Source organism: Lutra lutra, chromosome 14, assembly GCF_902655055.1.
Source record: "Lutra lutra chromosome 14, mLutLut1.2, whole genome shotgun sequence".
In the NCBI taxonomy this organism is placed as follows: domain Eukaryota; kingdom Metazoa; phylum Chordata; class Mammalia; order Carnivora; family Mustelidae; genus Lutra; species Lutra lutra.
Window position 1 is genome coordinate 34,755,752 of NC_062291.1, and position 14,675 is coordinate 34,770,426.

At 36.9% G+C, this 14,675-nt stretch overlaps 1 protein-coding gene across 1 annotated transcript in view; it reads left to right on the top strand.

The window, feature by feature from the left end:
* MCU (mitochondrial calcium uniporter) overlaps nt 1-14,675 on the top strand; it is a 205,923-nt gene that overhangs the window by 172,911 nt on the left and 18,337 nt on the right. The window contains exons 3-4 of the mRNA XM_047701936.1: nt 8,927-9,097; nt 10,172-10,276. Of these exons, the coding sequence (XP_047557892.1) occupies nt 8,927-9,097; nt 10,172-10,276 (276 nt within the window). The remainder of the gene's footprint in view (nt 1-8,926; nt 9,098-10,171; nt 10,277-14,675) is intronic.

Genomic DNA, 14,675 nt, shown 5'->3' on the forward strand with positions numbered 1-14,675 from the left:
GTTTTTCCAACTTTCATCATTTAAACCTCATAATAACCTCACAAAAATAATTTTACATAGTTTACAGAGATTCAGTTGTACAAATACTGATTTACCTGAGGTACAAAGGTGAAATATGTAGTTGATGTGATTAAAATTATAGGGGCACCCAGGTGGCTCAGTTAAGCGTCCAACTCTTGGTTTTGGCTCAGGTCATGATCGCAGGGTGCTGAGATCAAACACTGGGCTTTGCGCTCAGCAGGAAGTCTGCTTCTCTTCTGCTCCTCCCTGGCTTTCTCTCTCTCTCTCTCAAATAAATAAATAAAATATTTTTAAAGAATTAATTTATACTACTGGTTAGAAAGAAACAACTGGATTTATTAAGCTACTAAAGTTATTATATAGTTGGACTTTCTTATATTTCTTTTTTTTTTTTAAAGATTTTATTTATTTATTTGACAGAGAGAGATCACAAGTAGGCAGAGAGGCAGGCAGAGAGAGAGAGAGAGGGAAGCAGGCTCCCTGCTGAGCAGAGAGCCCGATGCGGGACTCGATCCCAGGACCCTGAGATCATGACCTGAGCCGAAGGCAGTGGCTTAACCCATTGAGCCACCCAGGCGCCTCTTTCTTATATTTCTATAGAAAGATATTTCCTACAAATTTACTTGTTTTCAACTGGAATATTCTTCAAATGATGTTAATATGTGACAGATTTAGTTTGTTTAATATATTATGAATAATGTAAAGAAAATTTCAATGATTTATTTTTCTTAGTTAAATAGATTCTTCTGAGGGTATTGTGAGGCAAGTACATTTTGTTTATACATGCTAATTACAGATTTCAAGGATATTTTTGACATAATGCAGTTTTGCGATAGTATAAGAAAGGGCCTTACTATCACCAAAATAATATTTAGTTTATTGTTTTAAAAATGGTAATCTTATGTTTTGTCTAACATATACTTTAATTAGAAAACATATGGACCTTTGGAATTAAACTTATGAATGTAGAAGTTAGTATTTAAAATAAATTGTTAGGGGGACGTCTGGGTGGCTCAGTGGGTTGGGGCCTCTGCCTTTGGCTGGGGTCATGATCTCAGTGCCCTGGGATCGAGCCCTGCATCGGGCTCTCTGCTCGGCGGGGAGCCTGCTTTCTCCTCTCTCTCTCTGCCTCCTTGTGATCTCTGTCTGTCAAATAAATAAAATCTTTATAAACAAACAAACAAACAAACAAATAAATAAATTGTTGGGGCGTCTGGGTGGCTCAGATGGTTAAGAGTCTGCCTTTGGCTCAGGTCATGATTCCAGGTCCTGGGATCGAGCCCCGCATCAGGCTCCCTGCTTGGTGGGGAGCCTGCTTTTCCCTCTCCCACTCCCTCTGCTTGTGTTCCCTCTCTTGCTGTGTCTCTCTCTGTCAAATGAATAAATAAAACCTTTAAATAAATAAAATTGTTTGCGGGGCGCCTGGGTGGGTCAGTGGGTTAAAGCTTCTGCCTTTGGCTCAGGTCATGATCTCAGTGCCCTGGGATCGAGCCCCGCATTGGACTCTCTGCTCAGCAGAGAGCCTGCTTCCCCCTGTCTCTCTCTCTGCCTGCCTCTCTGCCTACTTGTGATCTCTGTCTGTCAAATAAATAAATAAAATCTTTAAAAACTAAATAAATGAACAAATAAATAAATTGAAGCTATTTAAGCATGATACTAGTAAAAAAAATTGTAAAACATATTAAGAAGAATAAACTTTATTGAAGGACATAAAATAAGATAAAAATAGGGGCGCCTGGGTGGCTCAGTGGGTTAAAGCCTCTGCCTTTGGCTCAGGTCATGATCTCAGGGTCCTGGGGTCGAGCCCCACATCGGGCTCTCTGCTCCGAGGGGAGCCTGCTTCCTCCTCTCTCTTTGCCTGCCTCTCTGCCTACTTGTGATCTCTGTCTGTCAAATAAATAAATAAAATCTTTAAAAAAAAAAAATAAGATAAAAATAAATGCAGAGTTATAACACATTAATGAATGTGAAGACAACATTGTAAAAATTATAGCTTCCCTCACATGAATTTATGAACTCCAGTGCAATGCTAATCTAACCCCCAACAGAAGCTGCTGAATTTATTCAAAAATTTATGTGAAAGAATAAAACTATACAAATACCTAAGATAAATTTGGAGTAGAAAAGTGGGGCAGGGGGAGTTTGCCCAAACCACATATTAAGATGTATTTTTAAAACCATAATAATCAAAACAGTGAAATACTGTTCAGGAACAATTGTAGGTTAGATTAGAGAAACATTGCATATATGGAAATTTGATGTGTGATAAAATTAGCATTGTAAATCAGGAGAAAAGGCAGACAATTCAATAAATAATGCTGTTAGGGGCACCTTGGTGGCTCAGTCATTAAGCATCTGTCTTTGGTTCAGGTCATGATCCCAGGGTCCTGGGATCCAGCCCTTCACTGGGCTCCAATCCCTCATTCCTCCTCACTCCCCCTGCTTGTGTTCTCTCTCTTTGTCTGTCTGTCAAATAAATAAATAAAATCTCTAATAAATTAAATAAATACTGCTGTTAAAATTGACTTCTTACCTCACGAAAGTAAATTCCAGACGGCATAAGGAGGAAAATGTCTAACAAAGAGCTCAAAAAGTAAAAGAAAATTTGGCCAAATTTTTATTGGAAACTAAAAACAAGGAGTGCTGCTAACTCTCTTTGCCTTCTTTTTATTTATAATAAAGAACAAAAAAAATGTATTTTTTCAAGGGATGAATAAATTGTGGTATATTCTATTCATACAGTGAAATTCTATGTGGAACTTTAAATGAATGATCCAGGAATGTGATTCAATTTGGATAAATCTCAAAGCATTATTGAGCATAAAAGGCAAGTTGTAGAAGGTTGAATACAACCATTTATGTAACATCTATCAAAAAAACATGCCATATTTAGTTATTTAATACCATATAGCAAATTATAGCCATACTTAGTTGCTTAAAACAATAATAATCCTTTATTATCTCGTGTTTTTATGGATTTGGAATTCAGGAGCAGTTTAGCTGGGCAATTCAGGATCTCATGGGGTTGCAATCCCATGTCAGCTAGGGTTGTAGTCATCTAAAGGTTTGACTGGGGCTGGAGGATTCAATTCTAAGGTGGCTCACAACATGGCTGAGAAGTTGGTACTGGCTCTTGATAGGAGACTCCACTTCTCAATTCTGGCTTCTCCATATGGGCTACAGGATTGTCCTTGTGGCTACTGGATTCCCTCAGAGCAATCCAAGAGAGCAAGACAGAAGCTACAGTCTTTTATGGCATAGCCCGGGAAGTTACACACCATCACATCTGCTGTATTCTACTGATTTTTACAGACCAGCCCTGATTTGATGTGGGATAGGACCACACAAGGATGTGAATACTTAGAGGCAAGCATCTTGGAGAGCCATCTAAAGGCTGGCTTCCATATACTACATATGGCATATTGAGCTGTCTCTGTTTGTCTGTCTCTGTGTCTCTGCTTGTATGTATATTATGGATACCAACTTCAAGATAGTGGTTTCCTTTGGAAAAAGAAAGATTACTCTGTTTAAGTGTGGATAATGTTTTGAACAGGAGCAAGGCTAGAATAAAGTAAGAGTGCAATTACAATGTAGCTGATATAAGAAAGGTGGTGGTGGCTTGGACCAAGAAGATGGTAGTAGTAGAGAGAACTGGAAGGATTAGAGATGTTTAGAAACTATAATGAAAGGACATGGTGACTGATTAGATATGAGGAATCTCATGTTCTGGTTCTAAGAGTAGTCAGGAGTATCAGACAGTTTTCTGGATTGGGCAGTAGTTAAATACTGGTGGTGGTATTGACTGAAATGAGAAATGTCAGAAATGAGTGGTTTAGGGAAGATTAATTCACTTTTAGGAATAAAAGTGTACAGGAAAAAAGTATACAGGAAACTCAGCAGACAGTTGAATATAGGTGTGGGACATCATCAGCATTTAGATCGTACCTGACAGTATGGAAGGGCGTAGGATTGCCTAGAGAGTGTGGATGGAGAAGCACAGCGGCCAAGGACAGAGCACTTAGAAACTTTCAAAAGGGTTGAATATAAGAAAAAGAACCTATGAAGGAAAATGAGAAAGTATAGAAAGGAAGGTACAGAACAACCAGGAGAGTATGGAATCATAGAAGCCAAAAGGAAAACATTTTATAAAGTGAAGGAGTAGGTTGACATCGTTAGATGTTGCTAAAACAAGCAAGTTAAGGGCTAAAATTCCTACTGAATTTAGCAACCTAAATCATAGATGACCTGGGAGAAAGTGACTTTTTAGTCAATTGATGAGATCCAAAGCCACTTTGCATTGGGTTTTGAACTCTGTCACCTTAGGAATATCATTTAACCGCGCCAGACTTTATTCTTAGCTGCAAAAAAGGACATAGTCTATATGATTTCTTTATTTCTTCCAACACTGAAAGTCTGTGCTTATAGTTTACATTTTTGATGCATAATATTACAGAAAGGAGAAAGAAAGAAACAGACAAGATCTTTAGTCACTGGAATCATCCATCACACATAAGGTTCAGCTCTAAGTACCTTTGCAGAAAACACCCTATATGTGCTTCCTTATTGCACCAGTTCCCTTTCATAAGTCCTTAAGATGTATACAGCTTTGTTCGTACATGAGATGATCTATTTTAGAGGAATTTTACCCATTATTTTGAACACCAAATAAATTTCCTAAATGCACTTAACTTTCCCACTTAACGATTGGCTAAAAAACAAGCATTTTTACTTTACAACTTTTCTGTACCTGATGCCCCAAAGACATTTTGTTTTTAATGTATTCCTTCTTCAACTTCAAATGTCTGTTGTCTTTGCACTTCTCTTCTTAGTTTGGAAAATCCCTTGCCTTTTTGTTTTTATGCCTAAATCCACTGTCATATTCTCCTCACTATTCATATTGGTTGACCCATAATTTCTGGGTTTCTTTGAAGCACATTGCTGAAGAACATACTTAGATTATTTCTTATTTTATTGATGTGGAAATCAAAGCAAAAGATTAAAAATAAACCCAACCAAAGAACTACCTGATGCAATTTACACTTAAAAAGAATATTTGTCTATAGAGAATAGGAGCTGATAACTGTCAGTAGCTTATAAATATCCATTGTGACTTTGTTACAACCAGCAGCTATTTTACATATTGTAAAACTTGAGGAACTTGGGTAATTGGTTTTGGTTGCAAACCAAGAAATCTGACATTTATATTACAAACTAGTGTGTGGGAAAGGAGACCTGGGGATTTTTTTCAAAAGCGGTATTATAATGAAGATTTGTCAGTCCTGAAGTGTGTTATTCCATGCAGAGTTTCTCAAAGCTTTCATATTTCACTCCTTTGAAAGGCTTCACGATCTTTAGTGTAAAAAGTTAAAGTGACTGAGAAAGACCTTAATTTTCACTGTTGACTTTGTCGCAGTTATTTTAAAATAATAACCCCTAAGCACTTAACCTATGAAACATGCTTTAGTGAAATCTTCCATAGTTTTGTGTTTAAGACTCCCATCTTGTATTTAAATTCACCTTTGTCTGCTTCTCAAAATCTGGCTGAATAGTTTTTTCACATACAGAGAGAAGATAATGGGGGCGGGAACACAGAAATAAATAAGTTAGTCATCTAATTTTATGATGCCAACATCATTACTACCTATAGAAGAAGTGGGGATATTCATGTTAATGGCTCTGACTTTAAGGAAACACTGGACTGCTAAGGATTCTTTTATTTAAAGAAAAAAAATTTTTTTAATTTTATTTATTTGTTTGACAGACAGAGATCACAAGTAGGCAGAGAGGCAGGCGGAAAGAGAGGAGGAAGGAAGAAGCAGGCTCCATTGGAGCAGAGAGCCCCCAGAGCTAAAGGCAGAGTCTTTAACCCACTGAGCCACCCTGGCACCCCTAAAATTTTTTTTTTTTTAAGATTTTATTTGTAAGAGAGAGAAAGAGAGCACAAGCCAGGGGAGCAGCAGGCAGAGGGAAAATCAGGCTCCCTGCTGAGCAAGGAGTCCAATGTGGAACTTGATCCCAGGACCTCGGGATCATGACCTGAGCCAAAGGCAAATACTTAACCAACTGAGCCACCCAGATGTCCAACTAAGGATTCTTTTAGAAATGAGGGGGGAAATGACAAAATATTCAAATATCTTTAAACATTAAAAACTTTAGATAGTACTTACTGTATATTAAATTCATATTATTAGCCTTGACTTCCTCCTCCTTAGGAAATATAGACTACCCTTTTGGAAGAATTAAAGAAATAGAGATTTCTGTCTTCTTATTTTTTTTACGTTTTTTTTTTTTAAAGATTTTATTTATTTATTTGACGGAGAGAGAGATCACAAGTAGGCAGACAGGCAGGCAGAGAGAGGGGGGGAAGCAGGCTCCCTGATGAGCAGAGAGCCCGATGTGGGGCTCGATCCGAGGACCGGAGATCATGACCAGAACTGAAGGCAGAGGCTTAACCCACTGAGCCACCCAGGTGCCACCTAATTTTTATGTAAAAATTCAAACATGAATCCACAGAGGATTCACTGCTATGGGAATTGTTGCCCTGCGGTCAACAACTAGAACACCAGACCAAATATATTTAAAAAATTGTTTATAGACATTGGACAATAAGGACAAGACTGTGATCTCTGAGAGAAGAAAAACAAATGGAATTGATTCTATAGTGCCTCAGTGCACAGCCTGAGGCTTTGGCTAAATGCTAAACCACAAGACCAGTCTAGAATAATTTATAATAACAATTATCAGAATTTGTAAAATGGATAATTCTTAGTGCTCAAAAAAGGCCAGAAATTATTTGACTTCCCTCCAGTCAGAGAAGAGACATCACTGAATATATGAACATTCAGTGTTCATTGAATCTTATTAGTAGGGCCAAATTTGGCCCTATAATAAAGGAATCTCTAGATCTGTCCTAAGAAACTTTCTAAGGGACTTAAAAGGATCAAAATAATATGCAAGAACCTGTACAAGATCCAGCACTGAACAGTATAAAAGTAATGATGTCTAACCTCGAATCAAAAATTACTAGATATATGAAGAAGCAAGGGGGGAAAAAAAACAGAAGAAAAGTTAGTCAGTAGAAACAGATCTAGAAACAACAGAGATGATGGAATTAACAGACAAGGATTTTAAAATAGTTATTATAAATGTGATCTTTATATTTAGGGGGGAAAAGGAAAACAAGCATAATTGAAGAAAAACAGAAGATATAAAAATAAACAGATGTAACTTCTAGAGATGAAATAAATATTTGAGATGAAAAGCAGTTATAGGTGGAATTAACAGATTTAGACACTGCAAAGAAAATATCAGTGCCAATGAAGTGCATAGCACTTAAAACTATCCAAAATGAAGAGAACCTTATATGAAGAGAACCTTAGTGCCCTTTGAGACAACACTGCATAGTCTAATATAAGTATAACTGGAATCCCAGAAGGAAAGGGGTAAAAGTTAGAAAAAATATTTGAATAATGGCCAAAATTTTCTTCAAATTTGATGAAAACTATGAGTTCACAGATCTAAGAAATTTAATAACTTAGGAAACCATAGAAAGGAATATTGTAATCAAATTGTTGGAAACCAGTGATAAAGAGAAAATATTAAAAGTAGCCACAGGAAAAAAGACATATGTACAGAGGAATAAAGAAGAATATACTTTTTTTTTTTAAGGCTTTTTTTTTTTTTTGACAGACAGATCACAGGTAGGCAGAGAGGCAGGCAGAGAGAGACAGGAGGAGGAGGCAGGCTCCCTGCTGAGCAGAGAGCCTGATGCGGGACTTGATCCCAGGACCCTGAGATCATGACCTGAGCCGAAGGCAGAGGCTTTAACCACTGAGCCACCCAGGCGCCCCAAGAATATACTTTTACATAGCAAATTTTTCTTCAAAAATGAAGGTGAAATAAACTTCAGAGTTCCCAAAAGTGAGGAGAGTTTATTGTCAACACATCTGCCGAACAAGAAATGTTTAAGGAAGCTCTTAAGGCAAAAGGAAAATGATATTAAATAGTGCTTCACAGCCTAGTGCTAACTTATCATCTTTAAATCTTGGCTGTTCATGTAAAAAATTTACATGAGCTTTAAAATTTATTTATTTAAAAAATTCATATGAAAATTATTTCAAAAGAGTTACTTTATTCGGACACTTGTTTTAGTAACTAAGACTTTTTTTTTCTTGTTGGGGAAAAAGATAAGGAAATAGGAATTCTATCTTGTAATGTAGAAAACCTTTTCAGATTTATAGCTTATGATAATGTTTCCTTTAATAATTTTTGTTAGAAAATCCCAAGTAGTTGAGTTTGGCTTCTAGCTGACCTCAGGATGATGTTCAAGAGAACATAAAAAGAATTTTTTTATTATATCCTAATTATTCATATTGCGTAAGAGAATACTTACTTATCAAGCCCCTTGGAAATAATAATTATACCATAAATATGAATTGACTGTCCTTAAGTAAGGGTTTCACTTTTTAATGTATTTTCATTATATTATTCCCCGGGGATTCTTAAAAGCTGTGGCTACTAAGAGCCACCTCCTACAGGTTAGGGAACCTAGCCCAGCAATCTCTGGCTATTTAATAAAATCTTCCTCAATAGAACTAGGATTTATATTCACCAACACCAAAATCTTTATCTCAGATTTCTGGGCAAGTCTTCCCCTGACCTACTTAGAATCTAATCTTTTACGTGTTTTTTTTTCTTCTGAAGAATGAATTGTGTGAGCCATATGATTGATCTTCCATAAGTCAGTTCCCAGAATAACCTTCAACTAAAGCTAAAGGGCATATTCTTGAAACCTTTGAAAATATTTTAAACCACATTGATAATAATAGACCTTACATAAGACTAGTAATACTGTAACTTATAATGAAATCTGATTATCATATGATTATGGATCTTTTTCATTCAGATGTGACAGTGGTATATCAAAATGGGTTACCTGTGATATCTGTGAGGCTACCATCCCGGCGTGAACGCTGCCAGTTCACACTCAAACCTATCTCAGACTCGGTTGGTGTGTTTTTACGACAACTGCAAGAAGAGGATCGGGGAATTGACAGAGTTGCAATCTATTCACCAGGTACAGTCACATTCATTATTAATTCCCACCCAACCCTCATTTCACCCCAGACCACTTCTACGTGCGCGCACACAGACATGGACCCCACTGCAAAAGAATACCCCACTCTTAACTTTAGAATATATTTTTTTGCTTAACAAATGTCAGGAGACAGTGGTTTCTCTCCCACTTCGTAAAGTATAATTGTTCAATTTTAGGACTGTATATATACAAAAAGTCTCATTCAGAGGCATCTGACATATAATGCCCCAGGCAAAGATGAGCAGTCAATCACATTTTATGTTATTATTAACTATCTATTATTACCGTAGGCATAAAATAAATTTTTCTAGTGGTTGAGCCCTCATCTCTGGAGATACGAAGTGTTAGGACTTCTTTTTAGATCTTCTTTCACATGAAAGTTTACAAAATTAAGACATATGTGATTGGAAAAGGATGGCATTAAAAATTCCCATTTGACATGACATCTATCCTACTTATTTATTTAAGTACCTTGGTTTTTTTCCCATTCTTTGAAAAATCTTAAACCTACAGGAAACATAAAAGACTGTATAAGAAGTACCTATTTATCCTTGGATTTATCAGTTGTTAATAATTTGCCACATTTCTATACTTTAAATAGTTTGAATATACTTAATTTTCATCTTATCTAGTAATACAATTAGTAGACCAGTATGGTGTACTTTGTTGACCCTAACATCTGTCCCTACCAAATTACTTTTACTCAACCAATTTCTGTCATAGATAGATATATGACATCCATTCAGGTCTCCCAGAGACCCTAGATTTCCACATAACACCTATAGATCTACGTAATTATTTTACTTGTTCATAAAGTTCTGTTAGGAAAGTATATTGTTATATCTTCATGGACTTGAGATCATGAAAGCAAAAAGCTCAGATAATAAAAGCTTTGTTTAGCATAGAACTTGGGGATGAGGCAAAAGTGAACTAGAATTTAAAAGAGAAGATATAATTTTTAAAATTGATTTTGAGGATTGCTTTTTCCTGCTCATTCTCAAATAATTGTGGACATATGACAAGTTTAAATTTTTACATTTAAATTTTTCACAGATGGCGTTCGAGTTGCTGCCTCAACAGGGATAGACCTCCTACTCCTTGATGACTTTAAGCTGGTCATTAATGACTTAACATATCATGTACGACCACCAAAGAGAGGTAAAAAGTAATCTTGATAAGGTCAGAGAAATGTGGATGGGCTTTTGGAAAGAACTTTGTTTTTCCCTGGATAACCTTGAGAAGCAGATAATATTCAAAGAAACTGAAAGTCTTACATCCAGATAAACTCTTTCAGTTGAACAACTCATTGGATACCTCACTCTTGAGTACTTGGCTAGTACGCTGACTGGAACTTAGATTCTGCCTTAGACACTGGAATGCTTTATTATTGGATATTGTCACTCTTTCACATAAATGGATATTCCATGTAAATTAAGCTCCTTCCCTCTATACAAGCTAAAAGTCACATTATTTTAATAACATTGCAGAAGGAATCTTTTAAAAATAAATTATGGACTTCCCTATCCTCTTAAACATTTGTAACAGGAATTAATCTTCTTTATTTTCCTTTCATGGCTCAAGGTCAGTAGTGTGAAAGTCAATTAGTGTATAATTGTAGTGTATAATTGTGTAGTCCTTTGGAACTTCTGATTTGTATTTTTTTTTTATAAAAATTGTGGTATTTGCCTCAGTGCAAATTTTTTTTAAGATTTTATTTATTTATTTGACAGAGATTACAAGTAGGCAGAGCAGCTGGCAGATGGAGAGGAAGAGGCAAGCTCCCTACTGAACAGAGAGCCAGGTGTGGGGCATGATCCCAGGACCCTGAGATCATGACCTGAGCCAAAGGCAGACGCTTGCTGCCTGAGCCACCCAGGTGCCCCTTCAGGTGGACATTTTAAGAGGGTGCTCCTAAAAACTTAGTAATCAAGATAAATAATTTTTGAATGAACTATTTTAAAGTTAATGTAAAAAAACCCATGATGAACTAAATATAAAAAATTTAAATGAAGGCAGTTGGTATTATTGATTTTTCTTTTTATCCCAGACTCCAATCTGGCTCTGCACAGTACTGATGCTAGATAGTTCTCTAAAATAGCCTTTGATTTGGGTCTTTTTCGGTCACTTTTCTCTCTCAGCCTTTGATCTTTATCGTCAATGACTGCTGTTGTTCATGCCCCTTCCATTATCACCAGCCTCCTAAGATGTCCCTTCTTTTCAATTCTGGTTTTGAGAATTGTGTCTAAGGTAGAAAATGTTCTCAGTGAAAGCCTAAACATTGAACGCCTCCAAAATCTGGTCCACATCTACTTTAAAAGTTTTCGTCTTTCTCTTACATGTTGTCTACTTTTCCTCTGCCCTCTATTCCTTTGCTGTTTTCTGAACTGTGCCATTCTTTGCCATCTCAGTGTTTGTTCACCTTTCTCTAAGGTGCCTTTTTTCTTTCTTCCTAACCTATTCCTTGTGTCAAAATTGTCAAGGTCGGCTCTTCCATGAAGGTTTTTAATAATCCTATTCTTTCTGTTCTTTCTCACTCTGACTCCTAGCCAGCCAGAAGTGACTAATCTGTTCTCTGAATTCTAATTCCTCTTCTATGTTAATGCTCAGGTGGAAGGCACTGTGATTTTTTTTTTTAAAGGTTTTATTTATTTATTTGACAGCGAGAGATCACAAGTAGGCAGAGAGGCCGGCAGAGAGAGAGCGGAGGAAGCAGGCTCCCTGCCAAGCAGAGAGCCCGATGCGGGACTCGATCCCAGGACCCTGAGATCATGACCTGAGCCGAAGGCAGAGGCTTAACCTACTGAGCCACCCAGGCACCCAGCACTGTGATTTTTGTGTCCTGCGTTGACTCAGGTGGTCATTCTGTATTGAGTGAAATAAGTGAGTTAAGGTGGTAGCATTTTGGTTGTTCAGAATCCAGATTCTCTTCTATGTGCAAGCTAGTTGAAATGAAACTAGCTTAGAAAAAGCCTAGTAAATACAGCAAGAATGGGAAAGTAGCCTTTAAATAGTAAGACATTACTGAACCAGACTTAATTATACTGGAATAACTGGACATGTAGACCAGGGATTGGTAGCTACATGTCAGCTATGCTAATATGTTTTTCTTTATTCCCTGATTTTTGGACTAGAAGTTCTCTTTAAAAAACAGAAGTACAGGGTTGCCTGGGTGGCTCAGTGAGTTAAAGCCTCTGCCTTCGGCTCAGATTATGATCTCAGGGTCCTGGGATCGAGTCCCACATCAGGCTCTCTGCTCAGTGGGGAGCCTGCTTCCTTTCCTCTCTCTCTGCCTGCCTCTCTGCCTACTTGTGATCTCTGTCAAATAAATAAATAAAAATCTTTAAAAATATCAAAAATTAAATAAAATAACAGAAGTACAGGCCTTAGTTTACTCAGTTTTTTGTTATTGTTGTTCTTTAAATTTGCTCTTTCTTTTCCAGTTTTATTGACATATAATTGATATATAGCATTGTAAGTTTAAGATATACAGTGTGATGATTTGATATACTTTAATATTACAAAATGATTACAACAATAGGATTAATTAACACCTCCATTACCTCACATAATTACTTGTGTGTGTGTGTGTGTGTGTGTGTGTGGTGATAACACTTAAGTTCTACTCGCAGTCAATTTCAAGTATACAATACAATATTGTTAACTATAGTCACCATGCTATACAGAAGATCCCCAGAACTTACTCATCTTACAATTGGAAGTTTGGCTACCCTTTGACTGGCCATACCATATACCATAGAATCCAGTAATCCCACTCTTGGAAATATAACCAGGAAATGAAATCAGGATCTCAAAGAAATACCTACACTCCCATATTCATTGAAACATCATTCACAGTAGTGAAGATATAAAAACAACCTAATTATCCGTTTGCAGATGAATGGATAAAGGAGATGTGGTACATATATATAATGGAATGTTATTCAGCTGTGGAAAAAAAAGGAAACCTGCCATTTGTGACAGACTGGGTAGACCTTGAGAGCATTCTACTTAGGAGTATTTTGTGTGTGTATGTGAATTACCTAGAGAGTTCATTCTATTTAAATTTACTGTTAGTAAAATTTAAAAAGTTCACTAATATGTCCTTACATAAAGTATAATAGTATAGTATAAAGTATATAAATAGTATATAAAGTATATAAATGGTAAAGTATAAACAGGACGGTAAGCTTCCATATATTATGTTGTGAAAAACTAGGGGCTTTTAATCAATAACTAATTCTAACCATCTTGTCTAATACTGTGTTTTTAAAGCAAAAATGAATGTTTAGATTTTTTTTTAAGATTTTATTTCTTTATTTGACAGACAGAGATCACAAGTAGTAAGAGAAGCAGGCAGAGAGAGAGGAGGAAGCAGGCTCCTCGCTGAGCAGAGAGCCCGATGTGGGGCTCGATCCCAGGACCCTGGAATCATGACCTGAGCCAAAGGCAGAGGCTTTAACCCACTGAGCCACCCAGGCACCCCTGAATGTTTAGATTTTTAAATGGGGTTATTTCTAAGTTGAATAAGGGAAAGTAAAGGTAAAAAATGGAAGGGGGAGATATTCCCTTTGATTCTCTGCTAATCAATTCATCATTCTAACAACTTTATCTACATCTTTATCTACATCTCAGAGTTCTAGCATGCTTCCCTAGAAGTCAGTTTGAATATGAAGTTTGTGAGCTACCTGGCTGGCTCACTTGGTGGAGCATGCAACTGTTGATCTTGGGATTATGAATTTGATCCCCACTTTTGGTGTATAGATTACCTAAAAATAAAATCTTTTTTTTAGTTTGCAAGGGTCAAAAGTCTTTAATTCATGGACTTATTATATATATTATATAATTCATGGACTTATATTATAATAACTATAAATTGAAATGTTAAATTTGGTAACTCAATAGCATTGGTATAGAATTTTAAAATATCTTTTTAAAAAAGATTATTTATGGGGTGCCTGGGTGGCTCAATGGGTTAAGCCGCTGCCTTCAGCTCAGGTCATGATCTCGGGGTCCTGAGATCGAGCCCCGCATCGAGCTCTCTGCTCAGCGGGGAGCCTGCTTCCCCCTCTCTCTCTGCCTGCCTCTCTGCCTGCTTGTGATCTCTGTCAAATAAATAAATAAGATCTTTAAAAAAAAAAAAAGATTATTTATGAGAGAGAGAGAGAGAGAGTGACGGCGTGAGTCAGGGGAAGGGCAGAAGGAGATAATTTCAAGCAGACTCCTTGCTGAGCGTAGAGCCCTATACAGGGCTCAGTCTGAAGACCCATGAGATCATGACCCAAGCTGAAACCAAGAGCCTGTCACTCAACCAGCTGAGCCACCCAGGTGCCCCTAAGATATCTTTTCAGTATTTAAAATGTTTTCAAGGGCACCTGGGTGGCTCAGTTGGTTAAGCAGCTGTTCAGGTCAGGTCATGATCCCAGGGTCCTGGGATCGAGCCCTATGTTGGGCTCCCCGCTCAGTGGGGAAGCTACTTCTCCCTCTCTCTCAAATAAATCAATAAAATCTAAAAAATTTTTTTCATACATCATAGCTCTCTTAATTCTGTTATTAAACA